Below are 26,836 nucleotides of genomic sequence, written 5' to 3' on the forward strand. Positions count from 1 at the left end.
AGGAGCATCCTTCAACCAATAAGGCATGAGAGTTGGTGAATAAACATGATCAGTTCTGTGCTCCTCAATGAAACAATTATACCGTGTTTTCCATAAGTCTCTTGAAGGTTTCCAAAAAACAAACAAAAACCTCAAGTGCCTAAAGCATATCAATGCAGTCTTTTACTAGTATTCACCTTCTCCGTCTCACCTCCTCAATCTCTCGCTGTCTAGGATCACCTCTTAAATGATCTCTTTGTATCCAAATGCTTGTTTCAACGACTGCTATGGGAGAAACCCACTTTAGAAAATGGAATGACGACGCAGAGACTGTACATCAGAATTAGATAGCCTGTGTTGACCAGTATGGTAGCCACTAGCCACGTGTGGCTATTCAAACTTAAGTATAAATTAAATAAAATCAAATGAAATTAAAAATTGATTTTCTCAGTTGCACCAGCCATATTTCAAATGTTCAACAGCCATATAGGGCTAATGACCATGATAATGTACAGCACAGATATAGAATATTTTCCTCACTGCAGGAAGTTCTATTGGACAATTCTGGCCTAGAATCAATTACAGATTGATTGGAATTGGCCTTCTCCTATTCATTACATCAGGCCACTTACTCTCTGCTTTAAGACTCAGTTTGTAATCTGTAAAATAAGTCGGTGGTGAGGATTAAGATAATTTCTGTAAAGCATTTAGAAAGCACCTAAGTGTTCAATAAAAGCAGGGAGAAGGAGAAAGAGTGAGGTGGAGCTCTAAGGTGTCCAAGGACTCTGAGGAACTTTATATAAAAACCAGTAGTGTATTACGTCACACAGGGCAGGTTATTTCCCTTCATTGGCCTCCACTTCCTTTCTCACTGGGGACTACTGGCAGATTTCTAGACACTCATGAATCTTTACATCTTCTTATTAGGGAGATTTTTGCATCAGCTTAATCTTTATTTGTTTACCCATGCAGTCAATAGCAGTTGGGCACTTCCTGTCTTCCAGGCACTGTACTGTGGGCAGAATAATAACAATGCAAAAACACGGTCCCTGTCATTGTAGATTTTAAAATCCTGAAGGATGAAGCAGACAAGTAGCAAATGCAGTAACAAACCTCTAATAACCACAGACAAGTAGCAAATGCAGTAACAAACCTCTAATAGCTCCCGCTTCAGGGAGGCTTCCTGAAGCGGGTGACTGAAACTGGAAGGATGAGAGAAACTCATGCTGGTGAGCAACAGGGAAGGGTGTTTCAGATAGAGGGAAGAGCATAGAGGCATCTTTTGGAGCCTCAGTCCATACTCCTTGCTGTCATGTAGTAAATTAGGTTTTAGAGGGGCTGGGGAAAGTTTGAAGAGGATGGTAGAAGTAGGGGAAGAAAGGGAAGAGAAAATGTGAAAGGTGGGAATTGGATAGCTGCTGATATTCCCTCTAGTTATGCCAAAGTGCTACCTTTGATGCACTGCAAACTCTGCCTCCTGGATTCAAGTGATTCTCCTGCCCCTGCCTCCCAAGTAGCTGGGATTACAGGTGCCTGCCACCATGCCTGGCTAATTTTTGTATTTGCAGTAGAGACGGGATTTCACCATGTTGGCCAGGCAGGTCTTGAACACCTGACTCCAAGTGATCTGCCAGTGATGGCCTCCCAAAGTGCTGCGGTTACAGGCTTGAGCCACCGTGCCCAGCTGATGTTGCTGTTTCTCCACCCATGAAGCATGAACCACCTACAACAAAGACAGTGGAGTCGGGGCATTATTTATAAGAATGCGGATCCTTAAGCCCCTAGACAGACCTACTGAATCAGAACTTCTGGAGAGGATGGCCCAAAGGAATTCTATTACATACCTAAGCTAAGAACCATGGCCTGTGGGTGGGCACAGTGGCTCTTGCCTGTAATCCCCTAACTTTGGGAGGCTGAGGAGGGAGAATAGCTTGAGTCCAGGAGTTTAAGACCAGCCTGGGCAACATAGTGAGCCCATCTCTACAAAAATATATATATTTTTAATTAGCCAGGTGTGGTGGTACATATATATAGTCCCAGCTACTCAGGAGGCTGAGGTGGGGGGATTGCATGAGCCCAGGAATTCAAAGCTGCAGTGAGCTATGATTATGCCACTGCACTCCAGCCTGGGTGACAGAGCAAGACTCCATCTCAAAAAATAAAACAGAGAAGAAAAAGAACCACTGCTGTGGCTGCTCACTTTCTAATGTGGCAGGACTTTTGTAAAAGAATGTTCCTTTAATTTTTACTTTACTGTTTAAAACAAGCTATCTTAATAATATTGAAGGTGCTGAACTCCACAGGTTCCAATTGCAATAGGAATTTAGGTTTTGTTTCTAACTTCTTTTCCACAGTCAATCTAATGCTACTTTTCTCTTTCGGTTCAAGAACTTCCACAGTCCTTTGTGTAAATGTTCTTTCCTCAGCTTTTACCATCTTCTTTATCCAGCTCCAAACTCCTTGCCAAAAGAATGTCATCACCCTTGTTTCCACCCCTTCATCTTGTTCTCTGTTTTTAGACTCTTCCGCTGACCTTGTCTCCAGCTGGGCCCTCCCTAAGTTAATGATGTTCCTTACCCTTCCTCCTTTCTCATCTTGACTTTGAACTGTCACCAGTGCTCTAAACTTGCTTCCAGTGAATTCTCTCCAGGATGCAGTGAGAATTTGTCTTGAGCACACTTCAGTTTTGGCAAAGAGACACTTTCTGTCATAAATCCCTTTTCTTCTGGGCCCCTTACATAGTCGTCCCTCACTGTCAATGGAGGATTGATTCCAGGAACTCCCATGGAAAATAAAATTCATGGATGCTCAAATCTCTGATATAAAATGACATTGTATTTCCATATAACCTATGCACATCTTGTATACTTTAAGTCATTTTTAGATTACTTGTAATACCAAATACAATGTAAATGCTATGAAAATAGTTGCTACACTGTATTTTTTTACTTGTATCATTTATTATTATTTTTTATTTTTTCCCCAGAATATTTTCAATCTGCAGTTGGTTGAATCATAGATGTGGAACCCACAGAGGATCGACTGTCATTTAAATAAAGCTGCTGATAAATACCATCAAAATTAATCATTTTAATGCATTATTGAAGAGGGCAAAATAACTTAAGCACAATGACCATTCTTTCTGTGCCACTGGCAAATACAACCGAAGCACTGGTTACAGTGGCTGTCACAAATAGCAACAGGGATATTACCTATGCATATAATGAAAGACCAAAAAGTTTATTCTCCTGTAAATTCCAGAAATCTGTTATCCATTAAAAAATAAATAACCAAATGAAATCCACAGATGCCCTTTATTTCATCATTGTAATAGTGATTTTCATTCTTGACATGCAGCAGCATGAACTCAAATATGTAATTCATGAAAATTAGGGTTGTTTCTTAAAATATTCTATTCAGCTCTGCTGGTTATAATGAGTTAGTATTTGTCAAACAGTTTTTATGCTTAAGTGAAACGGTAATGATAAACCACCACCGGAACTGCTAGATGCAGTATCCCTTTGCTGGGTTTCATGATATGTCTCTCTGGTAAATCTGGGCCCCTGGAGTAATCAGTGCGAATATGAAAATGAGCACGTTACTTCACTGTTAACAGGCACTGCTAAGATGAAAGAGAAGGCATATAGGCCTGCTGATGTTTTCATTTTTCTTTTTGCAACGATTAACTGAATAAGAAACAGTATAGCCAAGGTGCTAGAAATACAAAGATGAATCGTAGAGTTTTAGAACTTCATATTTCAAATGCAGGCAGTTTATGAGAAGTGTTACACTGTCAACTCACAGCTCAAATAAGATGTCATATTTGACCTTCATTTTACTAGTAAGAAAACTGAAGTTTACAGATATAAATACTAAAGAAATTAACATATGAAAAAGAGTTCTTAATCAAATAATGAATGCATGGTAGGTAATACCCACTGGGATCTCAAGTGTTTGAGGATGCATCTCATTGGCAAAATAGGTACTATCATAATCCCCTTTTCACAGATAAAGGAATTGAGATTGTTAAGTAATTGGCCCTGGGTCATGGAGCTTTTAAATCGCAGAGTCAACACTTGCAATGTCTACCTCAGTGCTTAAGTCTGATACCAGAGTGCAGAATGCTTTCAATAGTGCTATTGTCTATGGCCATAGTTACTGTTCAAGCAGTTCACAATTGCCATTTGACACAGCAAAAGCATAGAATAGCTGTTCATTCACCTTAAGCCAATGCTTCTACATGTCGCAGCTGATTTAGACCACAGGTAGAAACTAGGTCTGGTACCAGGTGTCAAGGATCTCTGAAAGCACCAGTCATCATCTCCATCTCTGATTTATCAACTTTTTGTCCTACATTTAGGAACCAAATGGGGGATAGCAGAGTAACTCGTCTTTGGATTCACCAGGAAACATTTTGAGAGTTCACCACTATGGTTTGCTTTGTTTGCTTTTTTAGTTCTCAAACTAAAGAACACTTTGAAAATATTATTTAAAATGCAGGTCCCACTATCCATCCTAAGTGATTCTGATTTCATGAGTATGAGGTGGAGTCCAGGAATCTGAATATTTGAAACTCTAAAACTAAACGTAATGGTTCCTTGACCACTACTCTCTATCCTCTTCTTGGAGGCAACCACTTTAGACTCTTAATACTTTTGTCTGGCATTTGTACATCTCTGTAATTCTCCAGTGCTATCAAGATAAATTACAAAGTGTCAGGGGTCTCCTAACCCACATCTCAGATTGGACCTGGTGTTTCACATTCTATATCAAGCAAATATTTGTTACGGACCCACTAGAGGAAGAAAAAGAACATTTATGAAGTCTTTACTATGTGCAAGGTCTTTACATGTAACATCTGATCATTGACTACTTACTACTACCCTATGAAGCAGGTATTTCCCTAGTCACAGGTGTTCAAGGGGGTGGAGGTCAGATTTGAATTCAATCCAGTTTGGCTGAAAACTTAATGCTTGTTCCAGGAAAGCACAGGGCAGAACTCTGGTAGAATCTAGATTCCCTGTCCTCAAAGAGATTCCTATTTTGGGGAGGTTGGAGGGTGGAAGCAGGGAGTATGAAATACGGAGAAATCTTACGAGGAACTCTATAATGCAATTCATTCCACATATGTTTATTGACTACTTTTTCTAATCCAAGTCCAGTGCTAGACACTGGAGGTGCTACATGAATGGTTATCTTTCTTCCTTCTGTCCCTTCTCCCCTACCCCCTTGCTGCAGAGAAGGCAGAATGAGATAATACGAGTAAAGACACCGAGGAATTGCTGATGAAAGATTTGGACCCCAGAGCCGAGGATGAGACAGTCTTCCAATTCAGAAAGGAAAACTCTTAGGACGCTGATAAGCCTGGAAAGATCCCAAGTTACGCACCGGTAGACAGTGAACCAATCAAAGAATGCCAAATGTACTTGGATGACAATCAGAAAGCCTCTCCCGACTCCACTTCCAGAAATCCCACCATAATAGAATAATCGCATCTTAAAAGAACACTCATCAATCAAAGACTGTCTTAAGAGTCTCTCCTTTATCTCTATAAAACAAACATTTCTTTCAAACGCCTTCTAGCCTCATTTGGAAGGAAAGTGATAGTAGCCAACTCCCTTAGCATAGTAACATCTGAATAAACAGCCTTTGATTAATTCTATAGGTGGTCTTCCTCCTTTTGGCAAAATGTTCACAAGCTCTCACCAAGTTTAAACGTTCACTCTGAAACATTAGCAAGTCTTTGCTCTATCCCGGCGGACCCAATAGGGGTAATGATGAACAACATGGAAACTCAAATCCAATCTTGTCAAGAGGAGGGTGCTAAGAGTGATTAGAGTCCAGCTTTGGGAAATTGGATCCCAAGCTGTGTCACCCTTGGCAAGTTACATGACCTTAGAGTCACGTAAATGTTATGTGGAACTCTGTGACCAAGTTTCTCTCTGGCAAAATGGGAATAACAGTAGAACCCCATTTGCAGGGCTCCTATGAAGATTAAATGACTGAAAACAGAGGCAGCAGAGTGTATGTGTCAGGAAGGAGCATTGGTTTGCCATTTAATAAAAAAGAATGCACGCGTCCATACTGATACAAGTGAATAAAAGAATTCACTGATGAATAGTGTTACAGTGAACTAAATATGGCCTAAGAAGGACTCGGTACTTCTATATTTGAGTCCTCGTGGACGAACTGAAACCTAGCTTAATAGGTAGACAAGATTGAAAACCTAACTTAGAAGTATGTGCCTAAAACAATAGCTAAGTCTTGGCCAATACCAGCGGCCATATTTCAACCATTTATACACTGCTGAGTGTTCAAACTGTGTAAGACAAATGCCAAGCTGTAACCAATCCAGCTGTTCCATACCTCACTTTTGATTTCTGTAAGTCATTTCCCTTTTTTTGTCTATATATCTTTTTCCACCGCATGGCTGCGCTAGAGTCGCTGTGAATCTACTGTGATTCTGGGGGCTGCCCAATTCGCAAATCGTTCATTGTTCAATTAAACTCCTTTACATTTAATTCAGCTGAAGTTTCTCTTTCATCAATGGAGATGATGGAAAGACAGTGCAGTTTTTCTGAGTAGAAAACAAACTAATAAATGTAGGATAGAGTTAGACCATCGCCACTTTGCCACCATCGTAGCAATAATTGATTTAAGCAATCATCCTCATCATCAAAAGCTGCTACATCTAGTGGGTAAAATTACGTCTCCAAATGGGCTAGAAATTATATTAAAAATCCTCAGCTCCCCCACTTCCCAAAGAGAGAGGTTAGGAAAGAAGTTAGTAGCAACAGCTATCTACTTCTGTTACATTGTACCTTTTTTCATGATCATATGTTCAAGAATGAGTAAGGTTAAAAAAAAAAATCTAAAATAGTGCTTAATTTGGGGGTGGGTGAAAGGGATGTGAATCTCATCTCTTATCAGACCTGCCATCTCTGGCAAGTTACTTAACCACTGTGCACCTCAGTTTTCTCTTCTGCAAAATGGGGATTGTACACTTGTACCCGTTTAAAAGGTTGCTATGAAGACTAAACAAGTTTATATTTGTCAAGTGCTTGGCACACATTCAGTAACTTTGCTGTTGTTTTTATTATATGTACATTGCTTAGACTCGTAAACTCTGTGAAGGGGAAATAATCTTGGGACTCCCAAATCACTAAGCTAAAGAGAAAAGTTAAGGTGGGCACTGCTTAGGGCAAACCTGCCTCCCATTCTATTCAGTCATCCCTCTGCTCACAGAGATAGATGCACAGCTGATTGCTTCCTTTGGAAAGGCTAATCAGAAACCCAACAGAATGAAACCCTTTGTCTCTTACCTACCTGTAACCTAGAAGCCCCTCGTTGCTTCCAGTTGTTTCACTTTTCTGGACCAAACCAACATACATTTTAGGTATATTGACGTTTCATATCTCCCTAAAATGTGTAAAACCAAGCTGTGTCCTCGACCACACCTTGGGCACATGTCAGGACCTCCTGAGGCTGTGTCACAGGTGTGTGTCCTTAACTTTGGCCAAATAAACTTCTTAAATTGATTGAGACCTGTGTCAGGTATTTGGGCTTCACAACTCCAAACGAATGTTGCTTTTATCACTCTGATTACTGGGCTTAAAATCCTCCAATAGCTTTGTGTCCGCAATTGGTTCCTTCCCACGGGTTCTTGGTCTTGCTGACTTCCAATATGAAACCACGGACCCTCGCGGTAAAGATGGTGTGTCCAGAGTTTGTTCCTTCAGATGTTCCGATGTATCCGGAGTTTCTTCCTCCTGGTGGGTCTGTGGTCTCGCTGACTTCAGGAGTGAAGCCGCAGACCTTCAAGCAAGCGTTACAGCTCTTAAAGGTGGCGTGTCCGGAGTTGTTGATTCCTCCCCGTGGGTTCGTGGTCTTGCTGACTTCAGGAGTGAAGACGCAGACTTCACAGTGAGTATTACAGCTCTTAAAGGTGGCACTTCTGGAGATGTTCGTTCCTCCCGGTGGGTTCATGGTCTCGCTGACTTCAGGAATGAAGCTGCAGACCTTTACAGTGAGTGTTACAGCTCTTAAAGGTGGGGCGTCTGGAGTTGTTCATTCCTCCCAGTGGGTTCACAGTCTCCCTGGCCTCAGGAGTGAAGTTGTAGCCCTTTGTGGTGAGTGTTACAGCTCATAAGGGTAGTGCGGACCCAAAGAGTGGGCAGCAGCAAGCTACTGCAAAGAGCAAAAGCACAAAGCAACCACAACACGACAGGAGACCCCCAACAAGCTGCTGCTGCTGCTGGTTCCGGGTGGCCAGCTTTTATTCCCTTTTGTGGTCCTGCCCACATGCTGCTGATTGGTCCATTTTACAGAGCACTGACTGGTCCATTTTACAGAATGCTGGTTGGTCCCTTTTTACATAGTGCTGATTAGTGCATTTACAAACCTTTAGCTAGACACAGAGTGCTGATTGGTGCATTTTTACAGAGTGCTGATTGGTGTGTTTACAAACCTTTAGCTAGACAGAGCGCTGATTGGTGCATTTACAATCCTTTAGCTAGACAGAAAAGTTCTCCAAGTTCCCCACCCAACCCACCTGGCTTCACCTCTCAGCTTTACATTGATCTTAGGTTAAGGATAGAACAAAACACCCACAACTCCCTAAGGGATGGAGAGCCTCCAACGACCTCTCCTTGACCCACCTGAGGCCCTGGGCTGCAGGATCCTCACCGGTCTCTATTCCTTAAAGTCTCAGCTCCAACACCACTGTCCCAGATAGGCCTCCGTGACCACAGGACTAGACCATGGTTCTCTGCGGAGGGCGTCAGCTCCGTGAGCCACCCTTCCAGCACCCACTGCCATGGCGAATATTCGCTTGTTTGGCCATCCAGGGACTGAGCCCCAAGACCGCAGGGCTCGGGCTCTGTCTTTGCTCAGGACGATAACCCGGGGACTGCACAGCAGGCTGTCAGGCCTTGGGACCGCTCAAAGTGAACCGGGGCCGGGTGGGGGACCGAGGGCTCTGCAGCCTTAGGAATGCCTGTGCCCCGGGGACGCAGGGGGCAGGCCTGGCCCGGACCGCCTCTGCCTCCTCCTCCTCTTTCTCCCCGCGCCCGCTTGTCCTCCGACCCCTCCTCCCGCTGCTCCTCTTCCGCCTCCTTCCCCTGCCCGCGCCCGCCCTACTGCCAGTGCCGAGTTTCCTGTTTAAGATGGCGTCCCCCGTAGCAGCGCAGGCCGGGAAGCTTCTGCGAGCCCTAGCGCTGCGGCCCCGCTTCCTGGCGGCCGAGTCCCAGGTGAGCGTGGCGGCAGGAGCTGCGGCGCTAGCAGCGGCGCCGGCCTGCCCGGGCTCCCCTCGCCCCCTTCTGCTCTTGGTCTCCGCCTGGCCCCGTGCGCGGCCCCTCGGGCGCCCCACTTAGGGAGGCGACGCGGCGCCGGGCCCAGGCGCAGGAGGGAACCCCGCTCCAGTGTGGGGCAGGGGCGGCGTGGGGCTGGCCCCGGGTGCCTCGGGGAATGAGCGACCCAACGCGCCGGAGTCTCCGCTCTCTGCCCCCGCAGGTTCACGGCGACGGCGCTGAAGCAGGCGCTGGACGCAAGTTTAAGAAAAGTTTCTCGGACTGGGTTTTGGAGCCCTGAGGTTTTATTGTCAGCTTTACTAATTCTGCTTTTCAAACTTCTGACACTAACCCTGAGCACATTTAGGCCACGTGATAAACATGCCTAGAAGCCCGTTTCAGCCTAACTAGGAACTCACCCCGTAGGGTGAACTTCCTGCAGGCTACCTGCTTTTGCAGACTTTTAAGGTGCTTGAGTTGGTCAAATCCATGGATCAAGGGGAAAAACGGGAAACAATCTTTCTCCTCTTTTCAATGAAAAATCAGGCCTGTCACTAAAACGCATTAGACCATTGACCCTGTCCATGTCCTCCTTGTTGATGGAGAATGAAATCAAAGAGGGTCAGTGGTGGGCTGGATAGCAATTGGAATTTGGCCTCTAGGAGATTTTTACCTTCTGCAGAGGGCAAGCGTTGCAATAGTCAGAAGGACTTCAGGGAAGTGTTGAGTTGGTGATGACTCTTGGAGAAATCACTGAACCACTGAACTGGTTAGTCTCCGTAGATTATCTCTCTTCCCTTTTAAAGAAAGCACAGTCTGGGATTCAGCCACAGCAGAGTTAATGACCTTGCCTATTTCCCCATTTTTAATTGATGAGAGGCAAATTATCACTCATACAATTTTAACCAGGATATGCATAGTATAGTTTTTTAGAAAATTTAAAAAATAGCGATTAATGATTTTTTGAGTTACTCTAAACTTTGGTTATGACATCTGTGAGCTATTTTTACCCCTCTCCTTTCATTTCCTGCCTCCCCATTTCTGTTATTGTTAATGTAAATTTAAAAGGTGCTAATACTTACTACTGTAATATTCTTAATAGGTGCTTGATAGTACAGTGAGGTAGCAAAAGGAATGGCAGTTTTGCCTAATTAAAACTCACTAATAACTGTTGTAATAGAGTAAGGAGGATACTTCCGGGTGATGAAGTCCTATTCATTATTTGTTAGAAAAAACAAGAACTAGGGTGCTAACCATGAGTGTAGACTTGAATTGATGAGAAACATGGGGCCCAGGGCAGTGAAAACTCATGAACTGTACAGAGAAACTGAAAATGCAGAGTGTTTAGCTGAAATATGTGAAGCCTACTTCCCTAACCAAGAAATAAGAGGCTGAACGCCACACCGGAGAAAATCTGGTTGGGGAGAGATACTCTTGGTTTGTCAAGAAAACTGGGTAAAAAGATCTGTTAGCACACCCCATCTGGTTACTATGATTTACATACTTGTGGATGATGTGTTATTCTGTAACGTCTTAGAAGACAAAAATAGGTTTTTTTAAAGATAGAAATGTATACAGTGTCCAAGAACTGGAAATGGACATTAGCAATCATTTAGTCCAGCCAGCTCATTTCATGGGTAGAGAAATTGAGGCCTAAAGTTCAATGACATATTCAATGATACAGTGAGAGTTTGTGGCATTCCAGAGTAAAGGCTTACCTATATGTTTCCGTTACACCATGCTGTTTCCTGGTGAGTATATACTTCCTCATGAAAATGTATTATATCAACATGCAAATTAATCTGCATACCAGTAGTAACTATATAACATCCAAGTCATTAGCACCACTGACACATTTTTTTTTCTTTATGACCATCTTAGAATTGTCCATAAAAATGGTGGGTGTTGCTCATGACTTGTAATAAAGTCTATTTTCAAATTCTTGGGTGCTTCCTATGATCTGTTTCATGTACGCTGATTTGATATTGTTTCCATAGTCCCTTGCCCTGCCTGTGGCAGACATTGCAGTTAAACATGGCCCACTTCTCTCATCATACTTCAGAATCCTCACTAAGTGTCTCAGAAATCTCTTGCCACTCTTGGCCCAGTCCTATTTTATACCACCAGGCCTTGTGAAAAACTGCTGTCTGTACAGAAATAAAAGACCCAGTTTCTGCTTAGAGAAATAACTTTAACTGGTCTCTCAAAGATACCCATAGAATGACAGTTTGTCTACCCCCTCCCTGTGGTTAAATTTAACATTTGACACATATTCCTTATGCTTAGTGTCACTGAATTTTTTTTTTTTCACCTTTGCTGTTAGATTTACTGTTTCAACTTTTGATTGATAATACGTCCTTAAAGGGTCCACTTTAGTCATTTCTTATTTTTCATATAGTTTTTATTCAGCCCATACCATTTGGCAGGACTATTGTAGGCCCTGGGGTTTGGGGATGGTGAATGAGTGAGTCAGAGTCTTTGGCCATGTGATAACTTTATTTTAATGGAGGTGGGAGAGAGTGAGCCAGTACACATATAACCAATAGTGAAAATGATTTCAGCCAATGGCAGATTCTATGAAGAAAATCAGTCAGGGTCATGGGATGCAGAATGAATAGCTTCACAGCAGAGTAGTTTAGACTGGATGATCAGAGGAGACCTATTTGACATGGTGTGTTTTTGATTGGCATAATTTTTTAAACTGAAATATAAGACGTACTGAAAAATGAACAATTATAAATGAACAACTTGATGAATTTTCATAAACTGAATGCACACCCAGCTAACTAGGTACAGATGAAGAAAACGATCATTTAACAACAACCCAGAGGCCTCCTGGTGCTCCTGCCTGTCACTACCTCTATCCTACAAAGGGTCACCAGTCCCCTGACTTATAACACTGGTTTTGTTCAGTTTTGTACTTTAGGTGAAATTATGTGTATGCATACACATACTTCACATTGCCCAGCATTGTATATAAGTGATCCTGGAGATGTCCTTTTTGACATTTGAGCTGAGACCTGAGTGATGAAAGGTAGCCAGCTAGGTGAGACTAAGGGGAAGAGTGTGTTATGCAGAGCAGACAGCAAGTGCAAAGACTGAGATGAGAATGAGCTTGGCATGTCTAGGTAATTAGAGGGGGAAAGTGGTAGTAGACTAGGTCTCAGAGGAAGAAAATGGCCAAATCATGTGGAGACCTGCAGGGTCTGCTAAAGAGGTTTCAGGGGTTTAAACCCTCCAGAGGCTGAATCCCAGTCCTGGCAGCCAAAGCACAGACATGTAATTAATGTAGTGTACATGCCCCCTGTTATAAATCTAAGTTAGGCTGGCTTTGAAACTTGTAGCAGAGTGGTGTTCAGTGAATTTAGCAGTAAGAGTCTAACCATGGTTAGAAGTCTTTCCAAAGACCTAAATCCTGGTAGACAGGGGCCATGTTGCTGTGTCCATATAGCCAAGTGAACAGAGTGTGCGGTACTTGGTGGTGTAATATAGCAAGGCACTGCCATGGTGGGCAAGATATGAGTGCATACTGCCAGTCAAGTCTTAGGGGAGATGTTGGCTGAGGGCACTGAGTTTGAAATGGTTCTTAAAGTTAAGTCTAAGCACAGTTTTGTTGTCTCTTAGGGTATTTCCCCTCTTATGGCTAGTTGAAGTTCATAGAGCTCTCTTGTAGGAGAAGCACTGCCTTTCAGGCCTCCAATTTTATTTTACTTTTTTTTTGAAAGAGAGTCTCACTCTCACCCAGGCTGGAGTGCGGTGGCCTGATCTGGGCTCACTACAACCTCCTCCTCCTGCGTACAAGGGATTCTCCTGCCTCGGCCTCCTGAGTAGCTGATACTACAGATGCATGCCACCATGCCTGGCTGATTTTTGTATTTTTAGTAGAGATGGGGTTTCGCCATGCTGGCCAGGTTGTCTCAAACTCCTGACCTCAAGTGATCTGCCCCCTTCGGCCTCCCAAAGTGTTGGGATTACAGATGTGGGCCACTGTGCCTGGCCAGGCCTCCAATTTTAGAATCCTTGTATGTTTTCTATGCAGCCCAGAACTTCTGTCCAGGGACTTACAGAGGAATATATGTTGTCAAAGAAAACTGCTTAAACCCATGCCCCTGCTGTTGTATACTCAGAAAGAATGGCTCTAGCCTAATTTTCTGCCTTTACGGAAGTGGAAGGAGAAAGATGGATGCATGGCTTTTATAAGTGAAGGACTAAAGGTTATGGGCAAGTTCTTATCAGCTAAATGAGGCCGTGGCGGCTGCATTAGAAGTTGTGACTTACCTATATCTGCCTCTTGCCTAGGAGAATAAATATTTGACTTTTTTCTTTTTTTAAAAATGAAGTACAGCTGCAATTTCTGCTTTTAGAAAAGGGAATCCATCTCAAATAATTTAGATGCTAAACTATTGACCTTCCTTGTGGGGAAGACCATTAAGTGATAGCTTTGTCCTAACTTGGTTTTGTTTACTGTAAATAAGGCATTTCTTTTATGGGTGAGTGATTGAGTGCACAGACCCACAATAGTGAGAACTTTCCTGCCCTCTTACCCTGGTCTAGTTCTGCAGGCGCAAAGCCCAGAAAGTCACTGAAATATGGCATATTTGGGGGAGGAAAAGAAATTACATAAGTAACCTCAGATCATTTGTCCTTCAGCTGTCTTTACCACTCAGTCTGCAATTGTCACTTGATGCATCACTTTCTGTTACTTGATGGAAAAGTTTTACTGAAGAACTTGAGAGATTTGGAAATATTTGAACAAATGATACTATCAGTACACTAATGAAATTTGGAGATTAATCCTGAGAGTTTGTGAGGAAGGTGGAGGTGATGGAGAAGGCAGTCCAGGTGAATTCATGCAGAGGCAGAGGTGAGAGAACAGGGGGAGAGCAGTTGTAGTGAGCAGTTTAGTATAGAGAAGGGAGAGGCGGTGAGTAACAGAAGTTGAGGGACAATGGCACTTTCGGGTATACAAGGAAGTCTGAATGGGGCTTCAGAAAGCCCAGAACTCAGCAGGGAATAATTAACCCCCACAACTGAAAAGTCAAACAAATATCATTTATGTAGCAAATATTTTCTGAATGCTTATTACAGCTCATGCTTTATAGAATGTTGGGTAGATAAATATGACTGAGTGAATGCAGACAGGAATAAGATACACAGCTCCTACCTTCAGAGGGCACAGAGGTTATTGGTACAACTGGCCTATAAACCTGTAGTTATACTAAAACATAGTGGGTACTGCAGTTGAGCTGTGTTCTTAGCCTTCTAAGACACTGTTGGCCTCTGTCTTACCAACAGTGTCTGCAGCACTATTCCCTCTGATCATTCATTGCCTGATCTCCATCTTCATCAGCTTTCTGATTCAATGTTGATTCTTCAGATAGGCTTTTTCCTAATTATCTTACCCGGCCCCACCTTTCCAGGGATTATTCTCTGTACCCTTATCTGCTTTGTTCTTTATAACACTTGACTGTTCCTGGTAGTGTGACTTGTTTATTGGCCGTCTTTCCCGCTCTCCTACAAATGTAAGAATGTAAGCTCCACAAAGGCAAAGTAATACAGCTTAATGTCATGGCGTGAGTGATTCCCCAGCTGGCCAGAGTAGGTATTCAGTAAGCATTTGTGGTCTCAGTGAATGAGTAGGGTGCACAGAGAAGGGAGAGGGAGTTAAGGAACAGGAGAAGTTGAGGGGTGATGTGGCTCATTTCAGCAAATGAGGAAGAAGGAAGGGGCTATAGAAATCCGAGTTGTGAAAGGGTCCTCATAATCATAAAACTATTCCTTGGGCATGTAGTATATAACAAGACTGTGTGAAGTAATCTCCACACATTATTTCTTTAACCCTTACAACATCACTGCAGGGGAGATTTCACAGTCTCCATGTTTTATAGAAGCACTCAGAGGCATAGAGAGGCCCTATCGCCATTTGCTTAAAATCACAGTTCCAGGGAGTCGCCCGCCTCATGCTGATAAAGGACTTATGCTGTTAAATTACTAAGCTCTGTCAATGAAAGATCCTAGTTGGGCTGAACTAGGCAGTTAAACTAATTGCTTACCTTTCCCCATTCTTTGCCCTTGAGTGACACTCGCCTTTGGTCATTTGGACTTGTGCTGATGAAGGTGTGCTGATCAACTCGGCATGGTTGCCCTTTCTGGACTCTTATCCACCTTCCTCTTTCTCTGGCTTCAAGGTCTTGTCAACAGAGTAGTAGTTTAATGCGTAGAGTACTCTTTCTGGATGTAGTGTGGAGAGGGTTAGAGAAATGCAAGAATGGAGATCATTTGGGCAACTTTGGCACCGATTCAGTGCTATGAGTCATTATGCCAGGATACTAGACGTATACCGTGAGTGGAATTAGACTGCTCAGGTTTAACTCTTGACTTCAGCACTCCATAGCTTTGTGATCTTGTGACAATTACTTATATTTCTTTGTAAGATTCCTTTTTCTTTCTTTTTCACATTTCAGTATCTCTGAAAGCTGACTTTATTTATTTTTATTTATATTTTTTCAGACAGAGTCTCACTCTGCTTGAGTGCAGTGGTGAGATCTTGACTCACTGCAACCTCCACCTCCCAGGTTCAAGTGATTCTCCTGACTCAGTCTCCCAAGTAGCTGGAATTATAGGTGTACACCACCACACCTAGCTAATTTTTGTATTTTTAGTAGAGATGGAGTTTCACCATGTTGGCCAGGCTTGTCTTGAACTCCTGACCTCAGGTGATCCACCCACCTGGGCCTCACAAATTGCTGGGATTAAGGCGTGAGCCACCGCTCCTGGCCAAACTTTATTGTTTCGATATTGTCTGGTTTTAAATAAGGGATCCACCCCCATCTTACTGTCTGTGGCTGAAGTCGGGAGGCCTGTGGAGAGGAACAGCACCATGCTTTCCTCCCTGCCTGAAGCAGGGCTCAGGACTCTGGGTACAGTGTCGGGGGAGTGGCCTGATCCATTTAGGGCACCATTTTCTCCCCTCCCCTACCCTCTCCTCCCCTCCCCTCCATTCCCCTTCCCTCCCCGTGCCCACAGGATTGATTGGCGTGCCCACAGCATTGATTGAAAGTAGGGGATCAGCATTATAGCTTTACCAGAAAATATTAAGGTTTTCTCCTTGTCAATGGAGATCTCTTCACATTTTTATAAGGAACTATTTTTTATTCTTTGCTTTTTGTCCCCAGCTTCTGCTTGTACTCTTCTACATGTTGTTGAGATGCTGTGTTATACCACCTGGACTTGAAGGACTTATTTGAGTTAGTAAGTCCTTTCCTACCTTTGAAAGAAAGGGGGAAAACCAGTTCTCGTAGGCATTCTCATTCCAGCCTGAGGGCTTACGTGGGCCTTTAATAAGTAATAGAAAGTGGAGAGTTATTAATTATTTTTGATTAAGAGAATAAACTATTAATGATGAGTGTTTCTTTGTTAAGATTCAGGACTCTTTTAAAGTGATGTATCATTAAAATTGAAAGCCAACAATACAGGGAAAAAAGGAATTTTTCAGCTTTTAACTTTTTTATAATTACCATGGAAAAAAATATACGTGCTATTTGGCACATTAGAAAAACTAAGTAAATTTTGAGATGGTGAAGTTGTAAACAGATTATCCTCATGAATTTTTAAATGATGCAGAAGGACTGAATGGCTGAGTGTTGAATAGGATGATTGGAAATGGAGGCAGAAGGCTTGTGACTTGTCCTAAGCGAGACTGGGCCTGAGGACGCTTTTAGGATTGGAGTCCCACGTCCAAAACTCACAGCATAGCATGTCGTGAGTGTCTAATGGATGCTTTCTTTTTTGTTTAATATGAGTTTATGATGAGGCTTTTATGACCAGTATAAAATAGCTTTTATGACTATATATAAAATATAATTTTAATATGGGGGGAGACTTACAGAGTTAAACTTTATAGGAAGACGAGAGAAAAATACTAAATTTTCTTTATGTTAAAGGGCCCCAAGTGAGAATATTTAGTAGTGGTATTTCATTTTGCTTAATATTGGCAGTATATCAGTAATGTTACGCTTATGGTAAGCCAAGAGTCACAGTGTTCCTTTCTTGAAGATATTTTGTCATGTGCTACAGGATGAATCTATTTCCTCCTGCATACTTCAGAGTCCTTCTTTTCAGGTCAGTAGAATATTTTTCCTGGAATTTTGACATTAAGCAACACTGTCATAATTTAGGTAAAATTAATTATTGACACAAAGCAGTGTTTTGTGATCGACTTTTAGGGTGTTGAGGGAGGTGGCAAAGGAATTGCTTTTTTGATTAAAAATTTGGATCATTAGGTGCCTTTTTTGTCTCTGAAACCTTGTTTTTGATTTCCAAAGCTTCTAAAGGTACTAAAAAATATGAATGTGTATATTCTTTAATTTAAAATTTTTATTATATATTTATTATTGTAGTAAAATATACATGACATAAAAGTGACCATTTTAACCATTTTTGCCATTTTTACCATTTTGCCATTTTAACCATACTCTGACATTAAGTGTTACATATTCATATGGTTATGCAGCCATCACCATCATCCATTTCCTGAACTTATTCATCCTCCCCTACTAAAACTCTATACCTATTCAATGCTAACTCCCTCATCTCACCTTCCCCTAGTCTCTGCCAGCCACTGTTCTACTTTTGATCTGTATGAATTTGACTACTCTAGGAACCTTATCTAAGAAGATTCATACTATAGCTGTTCTTTTATGACTGGCTTATTTCATTTAGCATAATGTCTTCAAAGTTCATCTATGTTGTAGCATGTGCAAAAATTTCCTTCCTTATTAGGCTGAATAATATTCCATGATATGTGTATATGTCTTTTTTTTAATCCATTAATTTGTCGGTGGACACTTGGGTTGCTTTCCCTTTTTGGCTATATGAATAATGCTGCTATGAACATGAGTGTTCAGTGGAGGTATACCTTATGTTAACATTCACCTGAGTAGAAATGTTGTCTGATATGTAGCTTGGGCTACATTTTCAGTTTCCCATGTCCAACTAAAATGTCTATTAAGAAATATCCTTCCTGATAATGTTTCTATTAAATATTCATATTCACTTATTCTTTCAGTGGGTCAAATGCAGCACAGGTCCACTATTAGGCCCACTATTAGGCAGTGGCTCACTCCTGTAATCCCAGCAGCTTGTGAGGCCCAGGTGGGTAGATCACCTGAGATCAGGAGTTCAAGACAAGCCTGGCCAACATGGTGAAACTCCGTCTCTACAAAAAATACAAAAATTAGCCAGGTGTGGTAGTATACACCTGTAATTCCAGCTACTTGGGAGGCTGAGTCAGGAGAATCACTTGGACCTGGGAGGCGGAGGTTGCAGATGGTGGGTTTGCAGGAAGCTTGGGAATATGAGACAGTTGCTGCCTTTAAGGAACCTACAGTCTCATTTGTTGGAGGCTGATGAGAAATGGACAATTACAGTGAGATGTGTTTGGTGTTGTGAGAGCACCTCAGCCCTCTGGGGATACTGTAAGTCCTCACTAAAGGCATTCCAATTTGTTCTCTGCTTCCACACCCATTCCGGCACTGATTATAGGCAGAGGATAAGAAATTAATTACACAGCCTTGGAGGACGGAAATGGTTTCACCATAAAGCAAAGCAGTTTTCTGTAGGCTAATTGATGTAAACAAGAGTTTTAAGTTCAGCATACTTCAGGTCACAGAAACATCATCAAACTTCCAAAGACCAAAAACACCGCTAATATTAAACACTGAATTCAATGTAAGCTCTACATACATTTCAAAAAGATTAATAAAAACAAATAAGATAATGATTTACCCAGTTTCTGGTGATCAGTGAGTGATAGCGGTCATAGTAGTTGTGGTTTAAATCACAGAATAAATGTTTGCAAAGTGAAAATGGTAGGGAGCACCTCCTTTCACCACAAAGTTCAGAAAGAAACACAGAGTACTTTTGGACCATGTTTAGTGTATTTGTATGATTATTGTAGACTTGATGAATGTTTATTTGACAATCATTTATATTCATTCATTTTATTCTAGTTCCGTGTCACAGGTGGAAGATGCCCATCGCAGTAGCTCAGGGAGCAAGGCAGGAACCTGTTTTCCAGGAACCAGGATGCCATTCCCTTGCAAGGTGCCATCACACACACACACGCACGCGCACACACACACACACACGCACACACAGACACAGAGTCCTTTTCTGTTGGACTTGCCTGTACAATGGCTGTTAATGGTGTCTGGATAACCTGAAGTGAATCCATGTGTACATGGATAACATGTACAAATAGACACCTGATGTTTATCAAGCACATTCTGTGGGCCGGGTTTGGCGCTGTGCACTTGAGGAGGATTATCACATTGAGCATTCATGGCAGCCCTAGGAGGAAGGCATTATTATAGCCATTGCTAAGCTCATTTTGTTTTCTTATTTATATAGAGATGGGGTCTTGTTGTGTCACCCAGGCTGGAGTGCAGTGGCAAGATCATGTAACAGCTGGGCACAAGGAATCCTCTGTTCTCAGCCTCCAGATTATCTGGGACTACAGGTGCATGCCACTATGCCTGGCCAATTTTTTTTTTTTTTTAAATTTTTTAGAGACAAGGTCTTGCTTTGTTGCCCAGGTTGGTCTCCAACTTGTGGCCTCAAGTGATCCTCCCACCTCAGCCTCCTGAAGTGCTGAGATTACGAGTGTGAGCCACCATGCCTAGCTACTAAGCCCATTTTAAAGAGGAGCAAACTGCGGCTCAGAGATTTTAAACAACTTCCTTGTTGTCACAGCTGTTGCCCTGCACATCTCCTCAGGATGCCACTCACGTGGGTCCACTGAATTATGCCTGATAATGGGTGGAATTGTGTCCCCCACAACATTCCTATGTTGAAATCTAACCTTCAGTATCTCTGAATGTGACCTAATGTAATTTGATTTTCTCCGTAAAGACTCTATCTTTAAAGGAGATAGAAGGTAGGAGATAGATAGACAGAGGAAATTAGTTAAAATGAGGTCATTAGGGAGGGCCCTAACTCAATATGACTGGTGTCTTTATAAAAAGAGAAAATTTATACTCGGGCACACACACCCAGGGAGAAAGCCGTGTAAAGATGAAAGTAGTGATGCTTTTGCAAGCCAGGAGCACCAAAGATTGCCTGTGAACCACCAGAAGCTAGGAGAGAGGCATGGACCAGATTCTCCCTCACAGCCCTCAGAAGAAACCAACCCTTCCAATACCTTGATCTCAGACTTTAAGCCTCCTAAACTGCGAGAAAACACCTTTCTGTTGTTTCAGCCACCCAGTACATGGTACTTTGTATGCCAGTCCTAGTATACCCAGTATGCGGTACTTTGTATGCCGGTCCTAGGATACTAATACACACATCAATGAACTTTTTGTGCACTGTACATTTGTGAGGAATGAGAGTGACAAAGTCATCTTAGTATTATTATGAAAATAGTTTCGACCTCACAGACCTCCAGAACCACCCTGCATTGAGACAATGTGGGTGTGATTGATTTTTTTGATCAAACATATCTGAAATTGTAGTTGGTACAAAAGTAATTGCGGTTTTTAAAATTTGTAACTTTGCCCCAACCTAATATGTGACCAGATGAGCCTTTGTTTTTTTCACCTTGGCACTTCTGGAGTCTCTGAACTTGTGCTGGAGATGTATGCTTTTCTGGCTGCTTGGAGAGCTAGCTCATGGACCACGGCCATGAGTTCTTTTGCTTTATGCTTCCAGCACTTGTTTTCCAACTAAAACATTGTTTCGTACACCTGATTTGCTAGCGTTGGATTTGAGAAGCTCTGACCATTTCTACAAGTGAAATCAACTTAAAGACAGACGAGTTGCAATTGAGAAGAATATTCCAAGCAAAGGGGCACAGATTTGTTGTCATTTCCCAAATAGGAGCTCTAGAAATATTTTAAACAATAGCAGGAGATTGGAATAAATACAGAGCCTTATTCAGATGTATCAATTTTGGTATTTTTTTGTTTTGATTTTAAATAAATCCAGCAAACCTCATTATTATTTTTAATCTCACTTAGTTTTTAACCATTCTCTTTATCCAGACAGCTCACCCAAGGTTAAACAGAAACACTACATTTTAATACCTATGTTCCAGGCTTTTTGAAAAACAGCTTTGTAACTTCATTCAGCTGATTTTTGGTAATCAGAAGCATAACACCAAGCACTTTTTTCTTCAGCAGTCTAAAGTTGAAATTTAAGAACAATCAGCATGCAATCAAAAGCTGATTATAAATGAACAAAAATGAACATAAAAGTGAAATCACTTCTGAGGGTTGTAATGAAAGAAAAAAAGGAGTAATAGCAGTAGTTGAAAAAGGAGCATGATAAAAAGTGGGTGCGATTATGCCAATAGGCAAACAGTGGGTGAAAATTAGCCAGCAGTAATATTCCATGGAATGCTCAATGAGTTTTGGGGAGAATGGGGAAAACAAATGTTGTAAGAGAGTAAAAAATCTATATAAATGTGTAGATTCACTGTTGTAGATGAAGTCATCTAGGAAGAGTCATAGTGGATTTTTAGGAATGAATCACATCTCTGTTCTAGATGCAGGCAGATGGTATGCAGAGAAAAGGTTCAGTTGTGCCTGTTTCTGGCCCACTGATCAACAGGATGCTTTAGGGAAGAGACTCAGTTTCCTTACTAAACTCTGTTTAACATTTGTTGTACATCTATCATGTATCAGGGATTATGCTGTGTACTAGATGCATGCTCAACTTTGCAAAACGGCTGTTGAAACAGTGCTTCCCAGAGCACGGGACACATCCATTGGCAGTACACGAGATGAGTTTAGGTAACGCAGGGGTGCAGCATCCAATATCAGTGAGTCTCATAGTGCTGAATTCATTGTTACTGTGTTTGGAACCTTAGGATTTTGTCATGGAGAAATTTTCAGTTTTGTGCTTGTGTGCTTTTAAGATCTTCAGCTTAGGACTTTGTACCTCAAATAATCAGAATTGAATCCCTTTTATTTTTTAATTATACTGCAATTTCCTTCTACTCACACAAACAGTACAGGTAGTGCTCTAAAGTTTCCTCCATCTTTAAGTTAAAATAAACATCATAAAGAAACTGATACTGGTATTAGTGTTCTCTAGATGTAGCAAGAATTGTGTATGAGTGATTCTTGTTTGGGGAACCTTGGACCATAGTAACCCTAAGACTTTTCTTATTGTTTCCTGGTCACACATCCTGAGAAAGGGATTCATGTGAAAGTGACTTTTCGGGGAGGTATTCTCAGGAAAAACTCAAAGGGGTTTAGAGAAGTTGAAGGGAAGGAGGCTGAGAAACGTGTGTTATTAAACTGAATCCCAAAGAGGGTAACTTTGCTTAATTCCACAGGACAGCTATGGAAACTGTGTAGGTTATACCTCAGAGTTGTAGTTAGGGGCAAGAGAGTTGAAGTATTATATACCCTCTTCAAGGTTCTTTAAGGGCATATTGTCTTCAGCATCTTAAGACAAAGACCTGCTGGGGCTGCTCTTGGGAGTAAGAGTACACAGTGAGTCTGTATAAAAATGGTGGAGCGATCTGAGGCCATGCGGATGGAGCACTGAGAGCATCTGCTGCAAGGCTCTTCCATGGCTAATGTGACATGTAAGCCACTTACTAGCTTTGTGCCTCGGACAACTGGTTTAACACTTTGGTGCCTCATCTAGGGTAAAGTAATAGTAGTACCTCTTCAGGGCTTTTTGTGATGTTTAAGTATCAATATCATTGACTTCACATTTTTCTTCTAAATCTATTCACTATTAAAAATATTTAAATCCACATTTGAGCCCCTCCATAAGTAATAGTGTCCATGAAAGTATGGGCTTGGTAAATTACTGATACATATACATTTTTTTCTAATGTACATTACAATAAATTACACAGAGGAAAGCCTTGACAGAGCTTTCTTTAAAAACATGCCAGGAACTATTATCCGTTAACTGAAGCCAGCTCTTCTTTTGTCTGGACACATGGCTGTACTGGATCTCCCAGCTTGCCTTGCAGCTGGACAAGGCCACGGAATAGCTGTAGACTGATGGAATGTGAGTAGAGGAGCTGTAGTCCAGTCCAGCTTATAAAGAATTCCTGTATGTTTCCTTTATATTTTTTCCCTTCCTGTTAGGTAGTGATGACCAAGTTGATTTGGAAGCCATGTGGTTATGATGGCGGAGCCTCTGTGGAGGAGATCTATCCTACCTACATATTCACCTTCCCAGGACTGTGACTTTAGCAAGAAGCATGGTTGTGTTGTGTTGAGCTACTTCGTGTTCAGGCTTATTTGTTGCTGTAACCTATTGTGCATGAATTGGTACACAGCTCAGAAAATGTTGGGTAAAATCATACATCATGTGACCTTGAGTCAATCAGTTTACCTTTCTGAACCTCAGTTTCCTCAGTCGTGGAATGGGAATAATTAGAGATGGGGGAGTTGTTAGTGAACTTTGAAAAGCTCCACATAGACAAGAAGTTACTATGGTCTCTCACTTGTGGTTGTAAACAGTAAGGATTGGGGGTATTGTACCTTTCCAGCTGGCGTCAAAAGGGGAATGCTATTTGGCTGCCATTCTCATCTCTGAGATTTCTCTAAAGTTTAACCATGTTTATGGGTTCCTGCTTTCTCGTGACCCCTGTTACACTAAGTCTGGCAAACTAGAAGGACAGACGAAGGACGGCATTTGCCTCAGTCTGGTGCACATTCTTGATGGCAGGCATCAAGAATGATTTTAGGGATATCCTGATGAACATTTATATGTAATCGCAATGCATTGTATATTATGAAAAGTATATTACTTGCATTCTAAATTTGTAATTTTATACTTATTGCTTAGGGTTAGGCTAAAGTAGGTATTTAAGTAAAAAACATAGGCAGTAGACTTAAACAAGTTAACGGTTGTACTTGTGGTAAGCATCTGTTGTGAAAATTACTGAAGTTGGTATGTGAGTGACCCGAAGTTTGGGAGGCACTAAGATAGGCAGAGTCCAGTATATACCATCTTTATATATTGAATGAACTGTATTTAATTCATTCTTCCAGCAAGTACTATTTGTGTATTTACTATGATCTTGGAACATTTTTAGGCACCAGGATACAATGGAACAAAGCATATTCTTTGTGCATTGTCTTTTATTTCTCACTGGAAAGAAGGTAGAGATTTTTGTCTGTTGTTCAGATGACATATGTGCTATTAGGAAAAATAAGGCAGGAAGGAGAGGAACAGAATGATGGTAATGGGTTGTACCTTTAATTAGGGTTTCCCAGGAAGTAGTCATCCATAAGGTGGTATTTGAGCAAAGACACAAAGGAGGTGAAAGAGTGAGCCATGGGGGAATCTAGGGAAAGGGTGTTCCAGGCAGAGGGAGCAGGAAGTGCAGAGGCCCTGAGATGGGGGCATGTGCCTGGCATGTTTAAGTAACAAGCGCCAGTGTATCTGGGAGGGAAGGAGTAGGGGGAAGAGAGGAGTTTGGAGAGATGGGCAGGTGAGATCCATATAGGTTTATCAATAGCTTATTCTTTTTCATTGCTGAATTGTATTCCATGGTATGAATATACCACGGTTGTTTTTTTTTTTAAACTATCTCCCCACTGAAGGACATTTTATTTATTTCTAGTTTTGGGCTGTTACAAATAAAACTGCTGTAACAGTCATGTAGAAGTGTTTGTTTGGACAAACATTTTCATTTCTCTGGGATAAATGCCCAAGAGTGTAATTGCTAGGTCATTTTTTAAGTGTATGTTTAGCTTTTTAAGAAACTGCCAAACTATTTTTCAGAGTGGCTCTTCTGTTTTTGTTCCTACTGGGAATGTATGAGAGATCCAGTTTCTTTACATCCTTGCCAGCATTTGATATTGTTAACTTTTCTTATTTTTAGTTTCAGCTGTCCTAATTGGTATGTAGTGATATCCCACTGTGGTCTTAATTTGCAACTAATCGCTACTGATGTTGGACATCTTTCTATGTGCTTATTTGCCATCTGCCATATGTTCTTCATTGAAATGTCTCATATCTTTTGCCCATTTTCTAATTAGATTGTGTTTTTATAATGTTGACTAGTAAAAGTTCTTTATATATTCAATTTACTAGTCCTATGCCAGATGTGTGGTTTGCAGATAATTTTCTCACAGTCCATAGCTTCTTTACATCCTCTTAAGAGTTCTTTCACAGAGCAAAAGTTTTAAGTTTTGATGAAGTCCAACTTATCTATTTTTTTTGATGGATCAAGATTTTTGTGTCAGGTCTAGGAACTCTTCATCAAGCCCTGGATCGACAACGTTTCCTCTCATGTTATCTTCTAAAAGTTTTCATAGTTTTACATTTAAATCCATGATTCATTTTGAATTAATTTTTATATAAGGGGTGAGGTTAGGTTGAGGTTAACTTCTTGCTCATCGAGTTCCTTTTGCATCATTCGTTAAAATGCTATCCTTCCTCCATTGAATTGATTTTGCTTAGAAAGTTTTTAATTCTTTTGATGGAATTCTAGGATTTTAGAACTGGTAGGTGTCTTGACATCCTCTCTTGCATGATAAAGCAACTGAATGACAGAGAAGTTAAATGTGGGAGACTAGCTTTGCTGCTTAGAACAAAGCTTTTGATTTCCATTCCAGGGCACTTCCACCTTCTACTTCTAGTGAAGTAAATATATATATATTTGGATATTTGGATGTATTTTGTTTTTGATGCAAACTCAATGGTTTGGTGTCTTTATGTGGCATTGCTTGGATTTTAAGAATTTTTGAGTCAAGGACCATTTGCGATTCTGGAAAGTGAAATTGAATTTGGCTTAATATTCCCATGGACTCTGGGCTAACAAAGCCAGGCTGAGCTCTTCTATCTATCTGCGTTAAAAAAGATATTAATCTTGGCTGGGCGCAGTGGCTCATGCCTGTAATCCCAGCACTTTGGGAGGCCCAGGTGGGTGGATCACAAAGTCAAGAGATCGAGACCATCTTGGCTAACATGGTGAAACTCCATCTCTACTAAAATTACAAAAAATTAGCTGGGCGTGGTGGCACACGCCTGTTGTCCCAGCTACTCGGGAGGCTCAGACAGGAGAATTGCTTGAACCTGGGAGGTGGGGGTTGCACTGCGCCAAGATCGCGCCATTGCACTCCAGCCTGAGTGACAGAGCGACATTCCATCTCAAAAAGAGAAAAAAAAAGATATGACTCTTGAAACTTGGTATTTTGGTGAAATCAGTTTATATAGTTTCTGTTTAGAAGGTTTTTTTCCTGCAATTTTGAAGTGTAATGGACCACAGGAACCTGGAGGATATAATTGTGTGATAACCTCAGTAACGTTTACAGCATGTTGATTGAATAAAAAATGCTGAAATGGGGTTGGATGGTTGGTAATGACGGATTTACTTCTCTCGGATTCCTTTCTGTGCATCTCTTAGGAAAAAATTTGATAGAAGCTTAAGTCTTCTTGACTTCCTCAAGAATGGGGGAAAAACAATGCACATATTGATTATAATTCTACTTCCACGGTGGTTTATAGAATCTTAGGGTGGTAACGAACTTTGGAAATGATTCAATCCTAACACAGAAGCTAAGGCTATTTTGTATGGGCAATAAAAACTT

The 26,836-nt window shown here is 41.4% G+C and overlaps 1 protein-coding gene and 1 long non-coding RNA gene across 5 annotated transcripts in view; one reads left to right on the forward strand and one right to left on the reverse strand.

Annotated features, from left to right (window-relative positions):
• The window catches only part of LOC129471303 (uncharacterized), a 128,279-nt gene extending 119,259 nt beyond the window's left edge, over positions 1–9,020 (reverse strand). Inside the window, exon 1 of the long non-coding RNA XR_010118667.1 lies at positions 7,306–9,020. This is a non-coding gene — a long non-coding RNA (uncharacterized lncRNA). The remainder of the gene's footprint in view (positions 1–7,305) is intronic.
• Positions 9,021–9,031: 11 nt separating this feature from the next.
• Positions 9,032–26,836, forward strand: part of SUCLG2 (succinate-CoA ligase GDP-forming subunit beta) — a 406,175-nt gene continuing 388,370 nt past the window's right edge. For all 4 annotated transcript variants that reach the window (XM_063630773.1, XM_063630772.1, XM_063630771.1 and 1 more), the window contains exon 1: positions 9,032–9,227. In XM_063630773.1, the coding sequence (XP_063486843.1) occupies positions 9,144–9,227 (84 nt within the window). In that variant the 5' untranslated portion in view covers positions 9,032–9,143. The remainder of the gene's footprint in view (positions 9,228–26,836) is intronic.

Source organism: Symphalangus syndactylus, chromosome 21, assembly GCF_028878055.3.
Source record: "Symphalangus syndactylus isolate Jambi chromosome 21, NHGRI_mSymSyn1-v2.1_pri, whole genome shotgun sequence".
Taxonomy (NCBI): domain Eukaryota; kingdom Metazoa; phylum Chordata; class Mammalia; order Primates; family Hylobatidae; genus Symphalangus; species Symphalangus syndactylus.